The sequence below is a fragment of the Theropithecus gelada genome, chromosome 16 (genome assembly GCF_003255815.1).
Source record: "Theropithecus gelada isolate Dixy chromosome 16, Tgel_1.0, whole genome shotgun sequence".
Lineage (NCBI taxonomy): Eukaryota > Metazoa > Chordata > Mammalia > Primates > Cercopithecidae > Theropithecus > Theropithecus gelada.
Window position 1 is genome coordinate 11746107 of NC_037684.1, and position 23119 is coordinate 11769225.

The following is a 23119-nucleotide window of genomic DNA, read 5'->3' on the forward strand; positions in this document are numbered from 1 at the left end:
TTATTCTAAGTCTATACTGAATACAAATAGCTCTACAGTTTCCTTTCTGATTCACATCAAAGAGAACAAAATATGATTAAACATGGCAGTGTGTTCAATTTACTGTGACTTCAAATTTTACTTTGGAATTGTGTATGAAAAAGTAATTAAAGGCATCTGCATGCCAACATGTTATTCAGAAGTTAAAAATTATCATTCCTTTTTGTTTCCTAGATACCTTGGCTCATTACACAAATTTAAATGGAGTCGCTGATGCTTTAAAATAAATGTCTACTTATAAATCAGTTAATAACATTCCCTATTTTTAACACAAGTTTCCACATTCCTAACACATTATTAGAACAGTTCAATGTACCAAATATTATTTGAGTAGAAGAGCCTGCAAAGCATCAATAGTGAATTGTTTAGCCAGAATCAGAGTGAGAATTTATAGGTAATATAAATCATAGTCATCACATTGTAAACCTAACCATGTCAGAATTTCTTTAAGAAGTTTAGCAGTAATTCTGACTTTGTGATAATGCTTTTCATGGTAAGACCCACTAAGAGAGTAGCCGCTTGCCAGAAGCCAGCAGCAATTCAGTTGTCTGTTGAATAAATTTGTTGTTGGTTCTTTGTTTTTATAAATTATACAATAAAAGTAAATGAACTGGTAAGAAACACTTTCTTTCCACAAATCTGGGCAAGTTAATTTTTATACTGATCTACAGCCCTCTATTTGAAAATTTGCTTGATCCCAAAACAATTATTCTCTGAAGACAGAGGGATAAGGACCACTGATATTCACAAAGCCAAGTGTTCACAAATATAAGAGGATGCATATTCATTATAAAACACATGCTCTGGCCGGGTGCGGTGGCTCACGCCTGTAATCCCAGCACTTTGGGAGGCCGAGGCAGGGGGATCATGAGGTCAGGAGTTCAAGACCAGCCTGGCGGAGATGGTGAAATCCCATCTCTACTAAAAATACAAAAAATTAGCCAGGCATGGTGGCAGGCACCTGTAATCCCAGCTACTCGGGAGGCTGAGGCAGGAGAATCACTTGAACTTGGAGGGCGGAGGTTGCAGTGAGCTGAGATCGCGCCACCACACTCCAGCCTGGGCAACAGAGTGAGACTCCGTCTCAAAAAAACAAAAACAAAAACAAAAAAACCAAAAACATACATGCTCTATACCAGGCACAGGGCTGAGTCCTTTTATTAATAATAATAAAAGGTATTACCTAATTTACTCCTTAAAACAGCCTTATAAGGTATATTGTATCATTAGCCCTGCTTTACAAAGGAGAAAAAAGAAGTTCGAAGAGGTTAAATCTATCTCCCTCAGCAACAGTAAGTGGCAGGGGTAGTCTGTGTGACACAGAGGTTGAAGAACTACTAAATATTTTATCAGTGTTTCTCAAAATGCAGTTCGTGGTCCATCTACATCAAAATCACCCTGGATGTTTGTAAAGTACAGAGTCCTAGGGCCCACTAAATAAAAACATTTGCTGACATAGCCAGTAACCTGCACTTTTAATAATTTCTCCAAATAATTCCAGTGTTCTATATAGCTGGTAACTACCAATATACCATAGTAGACTTATGGCTGACTTGTTTTTAATTTGGGGGTATTTCTCTTGCAAGAAATAAGGATAGGACAAAACTCAACTAAGATGCCAGCAAATAAGAATGTTATAAATAACTGAGAAGACAGCATATTTCTTCAGGCTTTTACCATACGCTACTGATTTATTTCAATGGCTACCACGCAAATCAATGGGCACATTGTAAGAGCAGTTAAAATCACTACATGTATTTAAAGCAAACTGACTCTTCACGTGCCTAAACTGAATGTTGATCAATGTTCCATATCTGCCATCATTTAGCTAACCAAAAGTTTTGGAAGACCTTAGAACTTTGCAACTTTCGACAGTTCTTTAAATGTGTAAGTATCATAATTCATTTCCCCCTAAAAACATAGTATACCTTTTTTTTTTTGAGACAAGGTCTCACTTTGTTGCCAGCCTGGAGTGCAGTGGCAAAATCTCGGCTCACTGCAACCTCTGCCACCACCTGGGTTCAAACTATTCTCCTGCCTCAGCCTCCCAAGTAGCTGGGGCTATAAGCACATGCCATCACACCCAGCTAATTTTTGTACTTTTAGTACAAATGGGGTTTCTCCATGTTGGCCAGGATAGTCTCATTCTCTTGACCTCATGATCCACCCGTCTCGGCCTCCCAAAGTGCTGGGATTACAGGCGTGAGCCACCGCACCCAGCCAAATATAGTCAACTTTTATGAGAACATCCCCATGCTTATGAAGTTGTTAAACCTTATTTAAACATGATGATTTATCTTGGTCCTTCTCCCCTTGGTACGGCTTTAGCCTTACAGTCCTAAGAGGACACATACCTTCTGCTCACTCTGGAGGCAATAAAATGTTTAAATCAGGACTTAGAATGTACACTTCAAGAGGCTGAAAAATTTTCAATCCAGTTCAATCCAACAAAATGCATTTAGTCAACTAAACTAAGAAAAACTCAAAGGAATAGGATCTGAGTCATATTCTCAAGGGGCTTGCAACTTGGGGTAAACAAAGCCATTTCCAACAGACTTAGAGATAGGGCAAGAAGCAAATTAATTGTTTTAATTGAAATATAAAGTGTTGCAGAAATGCAAATAGTAAAATAAACTAACTCAAATTAAAGAGAAATGGACAAGCATGAAAGAACAGGCAGCATCTATCTGAATTGGGCTTTGATGACAAAGAATCATCTCAATTGTCAAGGGTTGAAAGATGAGGTACATTCTTAAACGAAGTAAGATAAGGAGTGATGTATACAGGGTAGCTATAATATAAAGTTCATGGTGTGGTCACGGTATATTGACCAGTGCTCTGTAGTTGAGGCAGAGAACACATGTGAGGAGAAATGAGCATGGGAAATTAAGTCAAGGATAGGAAACTAAGAGACTCTGAAGCCATGTTAAGGAATTTAAGCAAACGTTTCTGAGCAGAGAAGTGAAGTAATTAAAAGAAATGCAATGTCAATTTAATGTGAATTAAAAATACATTAAAAAAATTGTCCTTCATACTTTCATATCATTGAGAGGCAGTAAAACAAGAAAGATAAGAAATTTGTAATGATGGCACCAAGAAAGAAAGATGCAAGAAATATGTCTGAGTTAAGATGGACAGAATCTAATATGAAGCTTGACAAGGAAAAGTCAAAGTGAGTCAAGTTAGACACTGGAATTAAAAATATTATCAACCAGGATATAAAACACAGAAGGAAGAACATGTTTGCCTTTTTTTTTTTTTTTTTTTTAATACCTTTAGGTGGATTGAGGCAGGGGAAGATGAATGTGGCTTTAGATATGAGATTTAGGTGCTAGAAAATATAACCAGGAGGCATTTATTAACATGAATCTGCAGTTTCAGAAATACCTCAAAAGCAGAAAAGTTCATCTAGGTATCACCTGCAAAGACAGGAAGGATAGGTGAGGCATGGAAATGGCTGTGATGAAGCAAAGCATGTACATCATTCGAGAACAAAATAGAGTGAAGGGCTGATCTGCTCAAAATAACTTTTATTTTAAAAGTAGGTGGTAAAAGGGGAACAGTAAAACTCATAAGAAATAATAAGAATATCAGGAAACTACAATGTTTCAAAAGTCAAAGGAGAAGAGAGTTTGAAGAAAACTGGTCAACAGTGTTAAAATGCTGCAGAGATGTTAGGGGGTACATGAAACTAAAAAGAAAATAATCATTAGGAATTAGAAGGTCGGCCGGGCGCGGTGGCTCAAGCCTGTAATCCCAGCACTTTGGGAGGCCGAGGCGGGCGGATCACGAGGTCAGGAGATCGAGACCATCCTGGCTAACATGGTGAAACCCCGTCTCTACTAAAAATACAAAAAACTAGCCGGGCGTGGTGGCGGGCGCCTGTAGTCCCAGCTACTTGGAGGCTGAGGCAGGAGAATGGCCTGAACCTGGGAGGCGGAGCTTGCAGTGAGCCGAGATCGCGCCACTGCACTCCAGCCTGGGTGACACAGCGCGAGACTCCGTCTCAAAAAAAAAAAAAAAAAAAAAAAAAGGAATTAGAAGGTCATTATTGTAGGTGAAACAATGAATGTACAGGAATACTTGTTTCAAATAATTCAAGATTTTGTTTTTTTTATTTGAGACGGAGTCTCGCCCTGTCACCCAGGCTAGAGTGCAGTGGCATGATCTTGGCTCACTGCAACCTCTGCCTCCCAGGTTCAAGTGACTCTCCTGCCTCTGCTTCCCGAGTAGCTGGGACTACAGGCGCCTGCCACCTGTAGTCTTAATTTTTGTATATATTTTTTTAGTAGAGACGGGGTCTCACCATATTTGCCAGGCTCGTCTCGAACTCCTGACCCTGTGATCCGCCCGCCTCGGTTTCCCAAACTGTTGGGATTACAGGCTTGAGCCACCACGCCCAGCCTAATTCAAGATTTCTTAACAAGGCAAAAGTATTTTTAACTTTTAGATACTATTAAAAATCCAAAAAACTTCCCAATTAATAAAAAGGTAAATAGAAAATATTATTTTCAAATAAAATGTAGCCATTTTTAACATATTGAAAATTATTTGACTGATTAAATAAATTTGTTTTCTCTACTAATACAGTGCTTTCAAAAACAGACAATATGCAGCTTCTGCATTCAAAGTAATTTTTTAATCAACTGACAAAGACTAGCTCCTTGACCAAATTTTTTAGGTTCCTCTAAGCTCACTTCTACTAAGTTTCATTCTTGGTCCCCTTCCTGTCATTGGTTTATCCTAGACCAGTTTTAGATAAGAATCCAGCAATAGTCATTCCCCTCAACTGGGGCCATTTTAGCAAGAATCCCCTACCTTTGATGTCTCCTCTTTGTAATTTTTCCATCCACTGACCACCTCACCTTAATTCTTGGCTATAAATCCCCACTTGTTGTTGTTATATTGAGAGTTGAGCTTATCTCTCTCTCTTACTGCAATACCCTTAATTGCAGTAGTCTTGAATAATGTCTTCCTTACTGTTTTAACAAATATCAGAATAATTTTTTCTTTAACACAACAACGCATTTAAGGAAAGTAGTCACACTCTTGTCAATATTAAGAGAAAAATAATTTACCATACAATCACAAATAAAAGTGAAAGTTCAACAGAATATTCATATGACTGACAACTTAAATATTAAGGTAAGTTAGAGTTTACACAGTGAGTATAAAAAGGTTCCCTCAATATTTTAAGCAAAATAATTTTTTTAAAGGCTTTCCTACTTAAAGACAAGGGCACTGAAAAGTAGTAGAATGAAGCTTATTGCCTATTCATGCCAGAACTTACCAGTCAGAACTTTTAATAATAACAGAATGAAAATGGGAGAAAGTAGTTGATATGTAATCAGTAGTCAAGTTATATGTCATATAAAGCAATGGATACAAATAGCGCTTGACACCCAAATTCCTCTATTCAGTCAACAAATACTTATTTAGGCTTGGCCCAAGGGAGGAAAGATAGAATAATAATGCAGACCCCCTATGCCAGAAAGGATCCTATGATTTAGGAGACATGACATGTACAAATAAGCAGAATGCTATAAATAGTTATAATACAAAGATGAATGGGATAAATTAATTGAAGAAAGGTAGAAGTAAGGTGTTATCAGAGTTAGAGAAATGAGAGATAATTTCTGATAAGAAGGCAAGAAAAGGTTTCATGAAAAAAAAAAGAGAGTATGTGATTTAAGTCTTCATGCATGATTGTTAGGATTTAACAGGCAGAAGAAAAAGAGAAGGCATTTTAGTGATAGAAAAAAGCATAAGGAAAAGCAGCCCAGGCACAATGGCTCACACCTGTAATCCCAGCACTTTGGGAGGCTGAGGCAGGTGGATCACCTGAGGACAGGAGTTCAAGACCAGCCTGGCCAACATAGTGAAGCCCCGTCTCTAATAAAAATACAAAAATTAGCCAGACATGGTAGTGCATGCCTGTAATCACAGCTACCTGGGAGGCCAAGGCAGGAGAATCACTTTAATCCAGGAGGTGGAGGCTGCAGTGAACTGAGATCACACCACTGCACTCCAGCCCAGGCAAAAGAGAGAGACAGTGTGTCAAAAAAAAAAAAAAAAAAACAACCAAAAATGGAAAAGCAGAGTGTATTAACAGTTTTCTGTATCCAATGGAAAGAAGAACAGTAGAAATTAACACTTAGGCCTGTGTAGTGAATTGAATACTGTCTCCCGAACATTCATGACTAGCTGGAACCTCAGAGTACGGCCTTATTTGGAAACAGGGTCTTTGCGGATGTAATGAATTAAGGACCTTGAGGTAAAATTATCCTGGATTTATCATGGACCCTGAATCCAAGAGGAAAGGACACAGAAACACATAGAGAAGGCCAGGAGAAGACAGAGGCAAAGAATGGGAGATGCTGCCACAAACCAAGGAATGCTTGGGGTCACCAAAAAATTGAAGAGGCAAGGAATAATTCTTTTCTAGGGACTGAGGCAGAGCAGGAAGCACCTTTTGAGGGGCCGAGGGGCCTAGGGGTCCCTGCATGCATGGAAATAAAGGATATTCCTGAGTTCCTTCAAGTGAAACTCTAGGCATCTATCTAGCCAGCCCTGAGAAATAAGTAACTTGTTACGCCAGAAAGTAATAGTAGCCTAAAAGATGATGTTTGATTTCCCTATAGCAACTAAAGATAACATCTTAATATGTGCCCGAGTTGTCATTCAGAAGAACAGACCCCCTCCCTCATCAAGAACCCACACTGAGTTGATCAGACCTTAGACCACAGGGGAACTAAAGATTCAATGCTTACTATCCTTCTTTGTTCTAAATTTCTTCCCAGGCTGGGTGTGGTGGCTCATGCCTGTAATCCTAGCACTTTGGGAGGCTGAGGTGGGTGGATCACTTGAGGTCAGGAGTTTGAAACCAGCCTGGCCAACATGGTGAAACCCCTTCTCTGCTAAAAATACAAAAAATTTAGCTGGGCGAAGTGGTGGACACCTATAATCCCAGCTACTCAGGAGGCTGAGGCAGAAGAATCACTTGAACCTGGGAAGTGGAGGTTGCAGTGAGCAGAGATCGTGCCACTGCACTCCAGCCTGGGCGACAGAGCAATACTCCATCTCAAATTAATTAATTAATTAATTTCTTCCTGAAGGGCCTGGAGGGAGTCATACCCATGAGCCAGTTGATGTTCTTTTCTGCTGACCTCAAATTTTAAAAAGATGCTTCTCTTCCTTAACCAATTGCAAATCAGAAAACCTTTAAATCTGTCTACCTACCTATTACCTACCTGTAAGCCCCCACCTCTTCAAGATATCCCACCCTTTTAGGCCAAAACACAAGAGTATCCTTCATGTATTGATTTATGATTTTTGCCTGTAGCTTCTATATTCCTGAAAGTTACCCTTGCCTTTAAAAACCCCTACCCGTGAGCCTTGGGGAGGTCAGGCTTTGAGCATATACCTGGTCCTCTTTGCTTAATGCCCTATAAATGTCTTCCTTTCTACTGCTACAAAAACTCTGGTGTAGATATGTGATTTTACTGAGCCAGGTAAGCAGACCCAACTCCATTTCTATAACAGGACTTCAGAGGGAATACAGTCATATAAACATCTTGATTTCAGCTGCTAAAACTGAGTTAAATGTCTCGTTTCAGTTTATGAACTGTGGTAATTTGTTTTTGTTTTTGTTTTGAGACGGAGTCTCGCTTTGTCGCCCAGGCTGGAGTGCAGTGGCCAGATCTCAGGTCACTGCAAGCTCCGCCTCCTGGGTTTACGCCATTCTCCTGCCTCAGCCTCCCGAGTAGCTGGGACTACAGGCGCCCGCCACCACGCCCGCCTAGTTTTTTGTATTTTTTAGTAGAGACGGGGTTTCACCGTGTTAGCCAGGATGGTCTCGATCTCCTGACCTCGTGATCCACCTGTCTCGGCCTCCCAAAGTGCTGGGATTATAGGCTTGAGCCACTGCGCCAGGCTGAATTGTGGTAATTTGTTACAGCAACCCTAGGAAACTAATATAGCTTAGTTAAGGACAATTCACAGAGGGCTATATTTTCCATGCCCAACATTTCTTTTTATTACATTTTGAAAAAAAACAAAATACTGACAAAAAAAAGTTTCTCAGGCCGGGAGTCGTGGCTCATGCCTGTAATCCCAGCACGTTGGGAGGCTGAGGCAGGTGGATCACGAGGTCAGGAGATCAAGACCATCCCGGCTAACATGGTGAAACCATGACTCTACTAAAAATACAAAAAAATTAGCCAGGTGTGGTGGTGGGCGCCTGTAGTCCCAGCTACTCGGGAGGCTGAGGCAGGAGAATGGCGTGAACCTGGGAGGCGGAGCTTGCAGTGGGCCAAGATCACGCTACTGCCCTCGAGCCTGGGCGACAGAGACTCCACTTCAAAAAAAAGAAAAAAAAAGTCTCGGCTGGGCACAGTGACTCACGACTGTAATCCTAGCACCTTGGGAAACTGAGGTGGGAGGATTACTTGAGCCCAAGAGTTCAAGACCAACATAGGCAACATAGACCCCTGCAGTCTCTACAAAAGATTTAAAAAATTAGCCAGGCATGGTGGTGAATGCCTGTAGTCCCAGGAGCTCAGAAGGATGAGGTGAGAGGATTGGTTGATCCCAGGATGTTGAGACTGCTGTAAGCCACAATGGTGCCACTACACTCCAGCCTGGGACAGAGCGAGACCCTGTCTCAAAAAAATAAAAAATTTAAAAATTTAAATAAATTTCTCCTTTATAAGCATATTCTCATATTACCAGTCAATTATATATTTTTAAAAAGGCAAAAAGAAAACAATGAAATGTCATTACTTACAATGCGTGACTCCAGCCAGAGTTTGGTAGAAAGTAGGAGTATCACTATCATCAGTGAGGGTAACATACACACCTCCAGATAGAAGCCATCGAGAGAAAGTAAAAGCATCTTTGTTTAGAAAAAGCCAATTTCTAAACTTTTCATAGTTTACCTTTTCACCCTAAAATTAAAACAAGAAAACATAAGTTTAGTCAAATTTTAAGGTATCTTACTTGGAACCTACACAACCTGAAATTCACAATTAGTTGGTATTTACCTTTCTGATATCTATAAAGGAAGGATTATCTAATAACACTGCTCTGTGTGTGTGTGTGTGTGTGTGTGTGTGTATATATATATATATGGAAATCAAACTGTTTTAAAAAATAATTGTACTTCATAACTTCTACTTGCATAAAATCTGTATGTTAATTACAAATTATTTCATCAATTCAATAAAGCAGTACACTGCCAATAAGCCAGATTTTGTTTGCTAAAATATATCCTAAAATCAGTAAACTGCATTTTTTTGTTGTTGTTTTTGTTTGTTTGTTTTGAGACGGAGTCTCGCTCTGTCACCCAGGCTTGAGTGCAGTGGCATGATCTCGGCTCACTGCAAGCTCCACCTCCCGGGTTCATGCCATTCCCCTGCCACAGCCTCCCGAGTAGCTGGGACTACAGGTGCCTGCTACCACGCCCAACTAATTTTTTGTATTTTTTAGTAGAGACGAGCTTTCACCATGTTAGCTCAGGATGGTCTTGATCTCCTGATCTCGTGATCTGCCCATCTCAGCCTCCCAAAGTGCTGGGATTACAGGCGTGAGCCACCATGTCCAGCCATCTGCATTTCTTTAAACATTTAATAAATCCAATTTTTCGTTTGCCTTATCCCTCTTCTTTAGTACTCTTTAATCTGCCTGAGTTACTATATTGTAATTAAATCTGTATGGAATTAAAATACTCTTTAAATTCCATTTGTGAATTAATAACAACTATCCAGGTGTCCTCCTAGAGTAGACAATCAGGATCCCAGAAGGCATCACTGAAAACATGTATGCACACAGAGAACAAAAAGAAGCAAGTTGATTTCTGTTTCTTTGCTTTCTTTCCAGGTAATTGTCTTGATAAATCTCTGGAGAAAAGTATCCAGGCTGAAAAAGAGCATCATATGGTTGTTCAAGCCAATCCCTTTGCTTGGAAGACAAGAGATCCTAGGTTTAGTGGGAGCCAGGTATTTCTAAGCAGAAAAAGGGAGAAGCAATTCACAAGGAAATACAATGAAGTTACAACCTAAACTATTTGATCAGGAAAAAGAAAGAAAGAAATACAATGAATAATGACAGTCAAGATTAGAGCAGCTCTAATCCTAATAGACATGTTAAAGAATACAAATAATTAGTTACCTAAAAGAGATATGGTAGAAACATATCTACATTGTTTAGTAGCATCCTATTAAGTGAGGCAATACTCTTAGCCTGGTAGTTTCAGAACATTTACCATGAGTGCAATCCAAGCAATCAAGACATTGACAGTCTTGTTTTTCTGAACAGAAGAATATGGTGTGAAAGTTGATCATACAAATTGGGTCATAACTAAATCAGAGTCAACAGGCCCAGGGGAGAAGCATTCAGGATACACTGCTCTTGAAATAAATTCTCTGTAAGTCCAGCTGCTGAGATGATTTGCTGCAACTAATTCTGCCCACCACCATCGCCCACCAACTGGAGTTTGCCAGCTCCCTAAAGCTTTACTAACACCAAAGAACTTTCTCTCAGGATCACATGTAACACTCCCTTTTTTAGAAAACTCCCAACCTTTCTTTGTTATTTGGACATACTGAAGACCACCCAGTCTGCATGTATGCTCTATACACTTTTATTTTGACATTGACAATGACATTCAGACATGTTGTAGGGACATATGAGTACACCGCCAACATGTTTAGAAATGAGAGTTCCTCCCATATTCTTTCTGTATCCCACATTTAGTCTAGAAAGAAGCTTAGTAGTATAAATTCTACAAACTGATGCACATTTTTACCACATTAACATCTCTGACATTGGGATAAGTCTTAAAATCAATAGCATCCTTTAATTGTAATTTCTTAGCGGTTGTGATATTGTTAAATATATATTTGGTCTTCATCTCTTTTGCTGGCATGCAACTCCTAAAATTCTTGTAGTCTCCAAAGTGATCAATGACTCTGCATGCTAATGAATTGACCCAAGGCTGGGTAGGGGGCTGCTAGATAGCCTCAGGATGGGGGCTGGCCAAAGGAAAAAAAAAATGATTAACCTCTAGGGAGGGAGGGGAGAGGGCTGAAAGTTGGGCTGATTACCAGTGATCAACGATTTAATCAATCATAATCACTAGTGAAGATGTCTAGGGGGCAGTTTTGTGGAACTAATCCCTCAACCTGTGGGATCTGATGCTATCTCCAGGTAGACCCTTCTACCACCTTCACATATAGCTAATACCAAATGTTTACAATGTCCTAGTGACTGTTCTAAATATTTCAAATACTAATTTAATCTTCAAAACACTCCCTACAGAAGGCACTATTATTATCCCCATTTTACCATAAGAAAACCAAGACACCAAAAGGTTAAGGAATTTGCGTACTGTTATACAGTGGAAGAAAGAGGACTGAACTCAGGTAGTCCAGGCTCCAAAGTTAGCACACTGCCTCTCTAAGTGAAATACAAAGTAATCGCTGAAGTTCACTGGCTAATTGGGAATCATTCCACAAAATTGGTAGACCAAAAATTACACTGTCAAATCTGATTTTTTGTTTTTGAGTCATGAATCTCTTCTAAAAAGAGAAGAATAGTATAAAATATAAATTTCCATTTTAAGAGTCAACAACCTAAAAGAAGTCAGTGACAAAGAAAAATTCATACAACACCTAGGTGGATTTCTTTATAACTTCATCTGTCAAGGGTAAAAATAAAGCACAAGACAGAAAAAGCTGAGACCCATATCACTTAAATCTAAGCACTAGGTCCTTATATTTTACCTAAAGTGCTTTTCTTTGTGTGTGTGTGTGTGTGTGTGTGTGTGTAAACACAAAAACAACACAAAGTATTGTTATTGAAGGTCTGAACTAACCTATTCTAATATAAATACTTGGATAGCAAGGTTCTACATACAATCATCAGACACACTACTCAGATATTACAGCAGGCAAATAAATCAAATAGTTGAATCAAATACCAATAGCCCATTTACAAGGTTGGTTTTATACCAACTAGAGGTATCTAATAATTCAAATAGCCATATACATGAGCTTCACATTTCTTTGATCTCTTCTTCTCTAAAGATCTTATTAAAAATACCACCAACTTAGGCAATAATTACCATAGTCTTATGATGTCTTTATTATAGTTACTTCCCCTTCCCATTATTGAAACTGAAGCATTCCAACTTTCCATCACAATTTCCTCTTATGAGTACATTCCATCTAGCATACTGACACCAGCAATTTTTTTAATTCCACAGGACCTACACCAATGACCTACCTGCAGGTCACCAAATTTAATGATCACTTCTCAGTGATCAAAGGTCAACTCACTAGACCTTTCAGGGTATTTGACATAGTTGAGTTCTCCTTCCTTCTTGAAACGTTGGCCTCAGTTGGCTTCTAGGACACTATTCTCTTTTATTAATCCTCTTTTCTTGCAGGCCATTTCTTATTGATCTGTTTTGAGTCCTCTTCATCTCTTCAAACTCTAAACACTGGATTACAGGACTCGCTCTTCCAACCTGTTTTCTATCTACACTTACTCCTAGATGATCTCATCCTCACCTGTAAGCCAACAACAAATCCTTTCTCCTCAACAACAAATTTATATATCAGAAATCACATTTGACAACTCCACTTGAGTGCCTAATAGGATTCTCAAGTGTAATTACATCTTTCTTGACATCCAACCCCCTAATCTGCTTCTCCATTACTCTTAGCCATCTCAGGTAGTAGTAACTCCATTCATTTACTGAATCAGGCTAAATACTAATCATCTTCCCTCTACTCATTCTGTCACATAGTCCATAATCAATACAAGAAAAAATTCTAGGCCAACTCTACCTCTGAAATAAACGCAGAATCTAAAAACTTCTCATTACCTCACTGCTACACCATGATCTAAATGATTGATTAAATCATTGACCTTTGGTAATCATAATCCTCATGCCTGGATTATTCAGATACCTCAACTGGACTCAGTTCAACCTACTTCCCACATAAGATCCAAAGTTATCACGTGTTAAAAAAAAAAAAAAAAAGCAACTCATATTTTGTTACTCCTCTACTCAAAACCTTCCAGTGGTTTCTATCTCACTCAGGGTAAAAGTCAAAGGACTCACACTGTTCTATAGGACAATATATAATCATTTCCTACCACTCCCCTGTTCACATCATTCCAATTAAATTGGTCTTGTTATTGTTCCTTGGACATACAACTATACCCCCACCTCAAGGTCTTTGCTATATTCTCTTGATGAAAAGTGGTCCCCCAGATATCTTCATGGTTTTCTTTCTCACTTGCTATAAATTCTTTACTCAAATCTTACTTATCTGACAGACCTAACCATTCTATATAAAATAACAAGATTCAGATTTTCGATATTACCACCTTCTTCCTTTATTCTACTTTATTTTCCCCTATAGCCCTAATTATCAGCTAATACATGTGCCTGCTATTGTGCTTAAATTGTTAGAGTACTGGGTGGCCAACCACACTTAGTTTCCATCTGCAAAAATGAGAATGTCTGCATAAACCTTATTAAAATGAAAAAATATCATACTTTCTGAAAAAGAAAAAAGAGTATTAATGTTTTGGACATCTATGTCAAAAATCCAATCAGTCAGGTTTGCTAGATTATCTTTTTTTCTTACAAGCAAATTTTTATTATGGGAAAAAAAACAAATCATAGCTCAGTTTGTCCTGAAGTCGTAAATTGCTATCACAGCAAATTCCAGTCAATATGTCAGAACCAAAAACACAGGAAGCGCATCCTTTTGCACCTGACACTTGGAAATGCTGGATAAAATGTTAACAACATAACCACCACCAAAAACTGCACGCTAAGCTCAAAAGCAAGAAAGAGATATCACCAGGGGATATCAACACAGGAGATATTCAAAACCAGAGGGGTAAGAAACTAATGATAGACAGTCCAAATATACATCAGAACCAGATACATGTAAATGACTGAAATACGGACAATCAATGTCTATACAGTCATGAAGGCAGAGCTAACTCCCCAAATAAAATAAAGAACAATGAAGGACTGTCATACTGGTGAAACGGAATTGTGTCAAAAAGCCACCCATAAGAAACTGGGCAGCACTCAGTGCTGCATGAAAGAATCAGAACTTCTTGGATTTTTTTTTTTTTTTTTGAGACAGAGTCTCGCTCTGTTGCCCAGGCTGGAGTGCAATGGCACGATCTCGGCTCACTGCAAGCTCTGCCTCCCGGGTTTATGCCATTCGCCTGTGGGACTACAGGCGCCCGCCACCATGCCCGGCCAATTTTCTTTTGTATTTTTTAGTAGAGACGGGGGTTTCACCGTGTTAGCCAGGATGGTCTCAATCTCCTGACCCCGTGATCCACCCGCCTCGGCCTCCCAAAGTGTTGGGATTACAGGTGTGAGCCACTGCGCCCGGCCAAATCAGAACTTCTAAAGGGATGTTTACTCTACAATCACTAAGGACTTTTCACATACTAGCAGACCTCTGAAAAGAAAAATAAAATAATTCTCTCTGTTAAAAGATATACTTTTTCTATCATTGAATTGCTTCTATTGTTTAATTTTTCTATAAAGGCACAATGAAATATATTATTTTTGAAAACAGAAAAAATGATTTTCTCCCCCCTCTGGTAGAGTTGGGGTCTTGCTACATTGTCCAGGCTGATCTTGAACTCCTGGGCTCAAGAGATCTTCTCGCCTGGGTCACCCAAAGTACTTGGATTACAGGTGTGAGCCACCTTGCCTGGCCCAAAGATGACAATTTTTTAACACAAATATTTCACTATGCAAATCAACTAGGTGAAATAAATGACAAAATAGGCCTTGATAAAACAGGTCACAGATGGCTCAAGGCTAATGAATGAATGATATCCATGATGAAAAGCAAAGACACTACAACATGAGCACTGTTTCAGGTTCCTGCAGGAATGTGTGTGTGTGTGTGTGTGTATTGCTGTGTTAATGTGTGCATATAGGATTGTGTTTCATTATACTCTAAGTATGAATAGTTGCCTTTACAGTAGAATTGAAAATTTTCAGATTCACAAATATAGCAGTAATGAGAGTCATGGAATAGCACATAAATAGAAACATCAATAAATATAAAAATACCAAAAGTAATCTGCACATAAACATCTGTTTGTCATACTTAAAACTTATTACACGACTAAGAGTTAATACTTTGTCAACGAAAAGGGATAAAATGTAAATCTTTAAATATACCTCTGAGAAACACTTCCTGAGTGTATCTGGGACTTTACCATCCACCACATGGAGCATTCTTTCCATTTCTTCCCGTATAACATAGTTCCCAGATTCACTTGAAAAAAGACTAAAAATGTCTAAGAGAAAGAAAGAATAAATTAATCTTAAAAAGATCAAATATACGTGGTGGAAGTAGGGAGAAAAGAGAAAGCTACAATAACTGAGTGATTACTAGGGCTAAGCACTTTATAAATACAGTTTATTCCTTAAAATAATCCAGCAACAAAAATTTAAAACAGCAGTATAGTATCTTTTCAAACATGCCAAATATGCAAACATCTTTAGGTATAACAATACAAAGTGTTAGCAAAGACTAGGACAAACATGACCTCTTATACACTGTTAATAGCAGCATAAATTATTGCAACCACTTTCATGAGTAATTTGGCAAAATCTAGTAAAGGTCAAGAGACATTCCATCTTTGAAAAACTCTGATACCTGCGTACAAAATACAGGATGTTCACTGAAATACTGTTTGTAAGAGCAAAACTTAGGGAAAAAAAGGTAAATGTCTATCAACAAGAGAACAGGTAAAATGAGATACACACAATGAAGTACTACATAGAAGTTAAAATATATTTCAAGATGGATAAATATCAAAAAATATAATATTCAGAGGAAAAGCAAATGATAAAGTCATCTGTATAGTACAGTAGTACCCCCTGATCCATGGTTTTGCTTTCCAAGGTTTCAGTCACCTGTGGTTAACAGAGGTCCAAAAATATTAAATGGAAATTTCCAGAAATGAACAATTAATAAACTTCAAATTGCACACTGTTCTGAGTAACATGATAAAATCACTTGCCTCCCTCTTTATCCCACCTGGGACCTGAATGATCCTGTTGCCCAGTGTATCCACATGCTATCTGCCTGTTAGTCACTTAGTGGCCATTTTGGTTATCAGACTTATAGATCACAAGAAGAGTGAGTACAGTAAGATATTTTAAGAGCGCAAGTGACCATATTAACATAACTTTTATTATAGTATGTTGTTATAATAGTACTATTTTATTGTTGTTGTTAATATCTCACTGTGCCTAATTTTTAAATTAATCTTTATCATAGATATGTATGTATAGGAAGAAACAGTATATATAGGGTTTGGGAATATCTATGGTTTCAGACATCCACTGGGAGGGTCTTGGAACAGATCTGTGCAGATAAGGGGGAACTAATGTATACTATTTATTTAAAACTTTAAAACTGCAAAGTAGTTGACAATGTTTTAGGACACATAAACATGTTATAAATGTATTACAGCCAGCATGAGAAATGAATCACCAAATTCATGAAAGTAGTAACCTCTGTAGAGGGAAGAACAGAATGGGATCATGAAGGGATACAATGAAAACCTCACCTTAGTTTTAATATTTTTAAAAAATCAAATCAGGGACATAGGATGCAATGTTAAGAAATAGTAAAGCTAGGTGGAGGTATGTATTATATGTATGTTTGAAATATTGTTGTTATAAGCTGAACTTTATCCCCCTAAAGATATACTGAAGTCCTAACCTTAAAGTACCTGTGTATGTGAGATTATCTAGAAACAGAGTCTTTGTAGGTATAATCAAGTTAAGATAAGGTCATTAGGGTGGGACCCAACATAATATGACTGCTGCCCTTATAAGAAGAAAAGCACAAACAGAAAAAAAAGCCATGTGATAAGACAGGCAGGGATTAGAATGATATAGCTGCAGGCCAAGGAACCCCAAGGATTGTAGTCATCCCAGAAGCAAGAGAGAAGAAAGAATTTTCCCCTACAGGTTTTAGAGAAAGCATGGCCCTGCTGACACTTTGATTTTAGACTTTTAGCCTTCAGAACTGTGAGATAATAAATATCTGTTGTTCTAAGCTACCTAGTTTGTGGTGCTTTGTTATGGCAGCCCTAGAAAACTAATACAATCACATTTTAAAAAATGAAGAAACTTTAAAAATATGTTTGTGACTTAAAAAATTGTTACCAGTTGTACCTCAGTATCCATAGGGGATTAGTTACAAAACCCCCAAGGACACTAAAATCTGCAGGTGCTCAAGCCTCATATAAAATGGCATGGTATTTGCATGTGAAAACTAAAAAGAAAATCCTAAGCACCCCACCCAACTGAACAGACTCCCTCTCTTGGCCAAGGGGGCCCCAGAAAATCCTTAAAAACAGATACTGGTCATGAGGGGATGGGCAGTCAGACACATCTCATTATACCCAATCCCTTTTGCGGTTTAGATGCAACAACTAAACAGCATTAATGTTAAAATAAAGACCATAAGACTGACAGACTCTTTGTGGCAGAAAGATACCAAATTGCAAACAAAACCTAAAGCTATGCCAGGCAAGGATTAAGTCATGTACCTCTACACTTAAAGAATAAACTGCCAGGTGTGGCGGCTCACATTGGTAATCCCAGCACTTTGGGATGCCAAGACGAGAGAATCACTTGAGGCCAGGAGTTCGAGACCAGCCTGGGTAACATAGCGAGACCCCTATCTCTACAAAAAATTTAAAAATTAGCTTGGCATTGTGGCACATGCCTGTAGTCCCAGCTACTCAGAAGGCTGAAACAGGAGGATCACTTGAGCCCAGCAGTTCAAGGCTGCAGTGAGCTATCTTGCCACTGTACTGCAGACTGGGAGACAGAATGAAACCTTGTCTGAATCAACCAATCAATAAATTATGTTCTAACTGCTACAATATTTTTCTTTTTCTTTTTTTGAGACAGAGTCTTGCCCTGTTGCCCAGGTTGGAGTGCAGTGGCACAATCTCGGCCTACTGCAAACTCCACCTCCTGGGTTCAAGCAATTCTCCTGTTTCAGCCTCCCTAGTAGCTGGGATTACAGTCACACGCTACGACGCCCAGCTAATTTTTGTATTTTTAGTAGAGACGGGGTTTCACCATGTTGGTCAGGCGGATCCTAACCTCAGGCGATCCACCTGCCTCAGCCTCCCAAAGTGCTGGGATTACAGGCATGAGCCACCGGGCCTGGCCATTTTTCTTTTTCTCTAGCAGTTATTGAATAAGCACTGGCCTTGAGATAAGTAATACTAAAACAATTGCAGCTCATTTACCACAAAATGCTAACATACTGACTCCTGTTCCACAAGCCATAACTACAGCTTTGACTGGACAAGAGAGCTATTTCAGTAACTATCAACAAGTTAGTGGTCTCCTGATAAGAAGACCACTGACCACGGACTGGCTCTGGCTGGTTTACAGAGGCTGCCCACTTGACTGCCTTGGTGTCCTTGTTTCATCTTTTGACTTATAGGGCCTAACTGTAATACATTTAAATGTTAATTCTCCACCCCAAAGTAAACATGGGACACGTATAACATGTACCTTTGTTCAGTACACATGTGTCAGGAAGCACTTCATGAATATTCATGGCCCCTCCGATAAGTTGTTGAATATGTACAACTGGCCAACCTCTTCAGCATAAGTCTCTGTTCCATTCATCCTTGCATAGTACCTGTTTGGGGTTATCTGCTGGAGGCTATGTTTCTCAGGCTGTCAGAATGGCCACCTAGCAGGCTGTAACCCTTTATAAGAAATAAAGTCTCCTTTCCAAATTTATAGATATAATTAAATAAAGTCTCCTTTCCAAATTTAGAGATATCATAATTTTTTTCAGTTGACACATATAACCTATCCACATCCTCCCATATATTTTAAATCATCATTAGGTTATTTATAGTGCCTAAAACAATGTGAATGCTATGTAAATAGTTGTTACAGTGTGTTGCTTTTTATTTGTATTATTTTTATTGCTACACTGTTACCTTAAGTTCCTGGCCTCAAAAAGATCCTCCTGCCTCAGCCTCCCAAATAACTAGGATTACAGGCATGCACTACCATACCTGTCCGGTATTTTTAATTATTGCTGCCTGGGGCCAATTTCTATTTCTGCTGGTGAAGAAATGCTAATTTGGAAAAACCAAGATCACAATTATATTCTAATACATAAAACTGGGTTTATGGATACATTCATTATCTTGATTATGGTAATGGTTTACTGGGCATATACATGTGTCAAAACATATACAAATGTATAACTAAGTATGCTTGCTCATGTCTCTAATCCTAGCACTTTGTAAGGCAGAGGCAGAAGGATCAGTTGAGGCCAGGAGTTTGAGTCCAGCCTGGGCAACCTAGCAAGACCCTATCTCTACAAAAATAAAATAAAGAAAATGAATTAGCTAGGCATGGTGGCACGCACCTATAGTCCTAGCTACTTGGGAGGCTGAGGTAGGTGGATCACTTGAGCCCAGGACTTAAGGGCTGCAGTGAGCTATGTGCCACTGTGCCACTATACTCTTGCCTGGGCTACGGAGTGAGGCTATCTCCTCTGTCCCCTATCCCCTCAAAAAAAAACAAAAACAAAAACAAAACCACGTATCAAAATATATACTTTATATATGTGCATATTATTGTATGACAATTATACCTCAAAACTTTTTTAAAAAATGATCTCTTTATCCATTTTGTGCTACTATAATAGAATACCACAGATCTAGCAACTTATTATAATGAACAGAGATTTATTTCTTACAATTCTGGAGGCTAAGAAGTCCAAGGTCAAGGCACCTGCATCTGGCAAGGACCTTCTTGCTCTTCTAATATCCCATAGCAGAAAGCAGAAGAGCAAGAGAACACATGCAAGAGGGAGAGAGAAGGAGGCTGAATTCTTCCTTTATAAGGATGCCACTCCTGTGATAAGAAGCTCACTCCTGAGGTAACAGCATTAATTCATTCATGCATGCAGACCCCTCATGACCTAATCATCTCTTAAAGATCCCACCTCTCAACACTGTTGCACTGCAGATTAAGTTTCTACCCATGAACTTTGGGTAATGTGTTCAAACCTTAGCAAGAATTAAAAATAATGGTCTAGATTCAGGAATAGGAGAGGATTCTAAGAAATTCAGAAGCAGTCCCAGGGCAGTATATTAGTCTGTTGAGGCTGCTGTAACAAAATACCATAAACTGGGTGCTTATAAATAACAAATTTATTTCTCACAGTTCTAGAGGCTGGGAAGTACACCATCAATTTGGTGTCTGATGAAGGACTACTTCCTAGTTCACAGACAGCCACCTCTCATTGTATCCTCACATGGAGGAAAATATAAAGGGTCTCTCTAGGGCCTCTTTTATTAGGGCACTTTATCCCACTCATAAGATACTTATGATTAACCCTCACGACTTAATCACCTCCCAAAGGCCCCATCCCCTAATACCAACCATCTTGGTGGTTAGGATTTCAATATATGAATTTTGAGGGAGACACAAACATTCAGACCATAGTAGGCAGATTAGAAAAGGAAGAAGGAAGAGAGAAAGACCCAGAATATGGTGGTCAAGAATAAAAGTGTAGGAATTTTGGGAACAAAATGTTACATTCTGTGTAATATAAACAGCTTCCATACTTCCCCTGGGAAATCTTCAATAAAATATGCAATGCTTATGAATGCTTTTGGTAAGGCAGATCTGTCTTTGGGGAGCTCAAACAAAACAATGAGGAGACAGAAGACCTTACAAATAAATGAACGAATTTTTTTAAACTAAATAAATCTATATCCTACAAAGCACAGAAGGACACCAAGCAACTGAGATTATCTTCCCTTTCACACTTAGCAGGGGAAAAGGTGTCCTCTTATTATAGCGTTTCCCTGATTAGCAGGATTTAAAGGTAATGAATGAGGTGCCACTCTTTTCTGTGCTTAGATAATTCACCTAATAAAATTAATTTCTGAAGTTAAAAGTAAAACATTAAAAAAAAAACCTTTTACAAAGAACGTATATAAAATATTATCAAGTAAGTAAACTTCGGTTTTGTTTGTGAAACAAAGAACAGACTACTACATCTATGTCATCAGAATTTTTAAAAATAAGTTATATTGAGACATAATGAACATCTCATAAAATTCACCCTTTTAAAGTAAACATTCCAGTGATTTTTAAAGTATATTTATAAGGTTGTGCAACTGTCACTCCTATGTAATTCCAGAACATTTTCACCAGAACATTTTCGCCAACCCAAAAGGAAACCCTGTACCCACTAGCAGTTGTTCTCCATTTCCCTCTCCCCGATACCTCCAGCAACCACTAATCTACCATTTTCTGCCACTGTAGATTTGACTAATCTTGAAATTTCATATAAATGGAATCATACCTATTGTGACTGACATCTATCACTAAGCAAAATGTTTTCAAGTTCATCCATACTGTAGCATGAATCAGTACTTTATTCCTTTTTATACCAGAGTAATTTTCCAGCATATGGATATATCATGTTTTATTTATCCGTTTACCAGCTGGTGAACATTAGGGTTGTTTCCATTTTCTATCATGAACAATGATGCTATGACTATTTCCATACAAGTTTTTTTGTGTGTGTGGTAAACATATGTATTAAATTTTATTGGGTATATATATACTTAGGAGTGGAATAGCTGGGACATACAGTAACAATGTTTAACAATTTGAGGAGCGGCCAGGCTGGTTTCCAAAGTTGCTGCAGTACTTTATACTCCCATCAGCAATGTATGATGAGGGTTACAATTTTTCCACATCCTCCTCAACACTTGTCATTATCAGGCTTTTTAATTTTAGCCACTCTAGAAGGTGTGAAGTAGTATCTCACTGTAGTTTTAATTTATATTTATCTAATGACTAATTATGTTGCACATTTTTTCAGGTGTTTATTTGCCACTTGTATATCTTCTTTGGGAAAATGTCACTTCAAATCCTCTACCTGTCATCAGAATTTTGAGATAAATTATTCTATACATAGATGTGGTATTATTTTTGAGATAATAAAAGTACTTACATTTTGCTTTCTCTTCATCTTTGCCTCTTGTAAGGAGGACAAGTCCAACTATTAAATTATTGAAGTGCAGCCCTTTGGATGTTCCACCAAAAGAACAGTAGATCACCTGGAAGAAGATGATAAAGCCAACCTTAGGACGCATTTCAGTTGTTGAGGAATCTGAGGCAGCTATCACCTTTAACAAATTTTATCTCCACTTCCAGAAAAGGCCCTGGTTAATTTTAGTGAAATGATGTTAAGTTTCTCCCTCTTCTTCCTCTTTTAGACCTTATTATTGCACTCAGTCAAGAATAGACTGTCTACTGTAAAATACATACAGATGGTCACTAACTTGATTTTTCAACTTTACAATGGTGTGAAAGTGATACACATTCAGTAGAAACCATACAGTATTCAATAAATTACATGAGATATTTAATACTTTATTATAAAATGTGATTTGCATTAGATGATTTTGCCCAACTGAAGGCTAATATAAATGTTCTGAGCACATATATATATATATATATATATATATATATATACACACACACACATACATACACACACACACACATTTTATTTTATTTATTTATTTATTTATTTTTTGAGATGGGGTTTCGCTCCCTGTTGCCCAGGCTGGAGTACAATGGTGTCATTTTGGCGCACTGCAACCTCTACCTCCCAGTTCAAGTGATTCTCCTGCCTTAGCCTCCCAAGTCGCTGGGATTATAGGCATGCGCCACCAGGCTGGGCTAATTTTGTATTTTTAGTAGAGATGGTATTTCACCATGTTGGCCATGCTGGTCTCGAAGTCCTGGCCTCAAATGATCTGCCCACCTCGGCCTCCCAAAGTGCTGGGATTACAGGCATGAGCCACCGCGCCCGCCCTGAGCACGTTTAAAACAGTCTAGGCTAAGCTCTGATGTTTGGTAGGTTAGGTGTATGAAATGCCTTTTCAACTTACAATATTCCCAGCTTACAATGGGTTTACCGGCTGTAAT

At 38.4% G+C, this 23119-nt stretch overlaps 1 protein-coding gene across 1 annotated transcript in view; it reads right to left on the reverse strand.

Moving 5' to 3' along the window:
- USP32 (ubiquitin specific peptidase 32) overlaps positions 1–23119 on the reverse strand; it is a 222552-nt gene that overhangs the window by 105762 nt on the left and 93671 nt on the right. Inside the window, exons 3-5 of the mRNA XM_025361455.1 lie at positions 22137–22242; positions 15275–15393; positions 8825–8984 (exon numbers count right to left, since the gene is read on the reverse strand). Coding sequence (XP_025217240.1) covers positions 8825–8984; positions 15275–15393; positions 22137–22242 — 385 coding nt within the window. The remainder of the gene's footprint in view (positions 1–8824; positions 8985–15274; positions 15394–22136; positions 22243–23119) is intronic.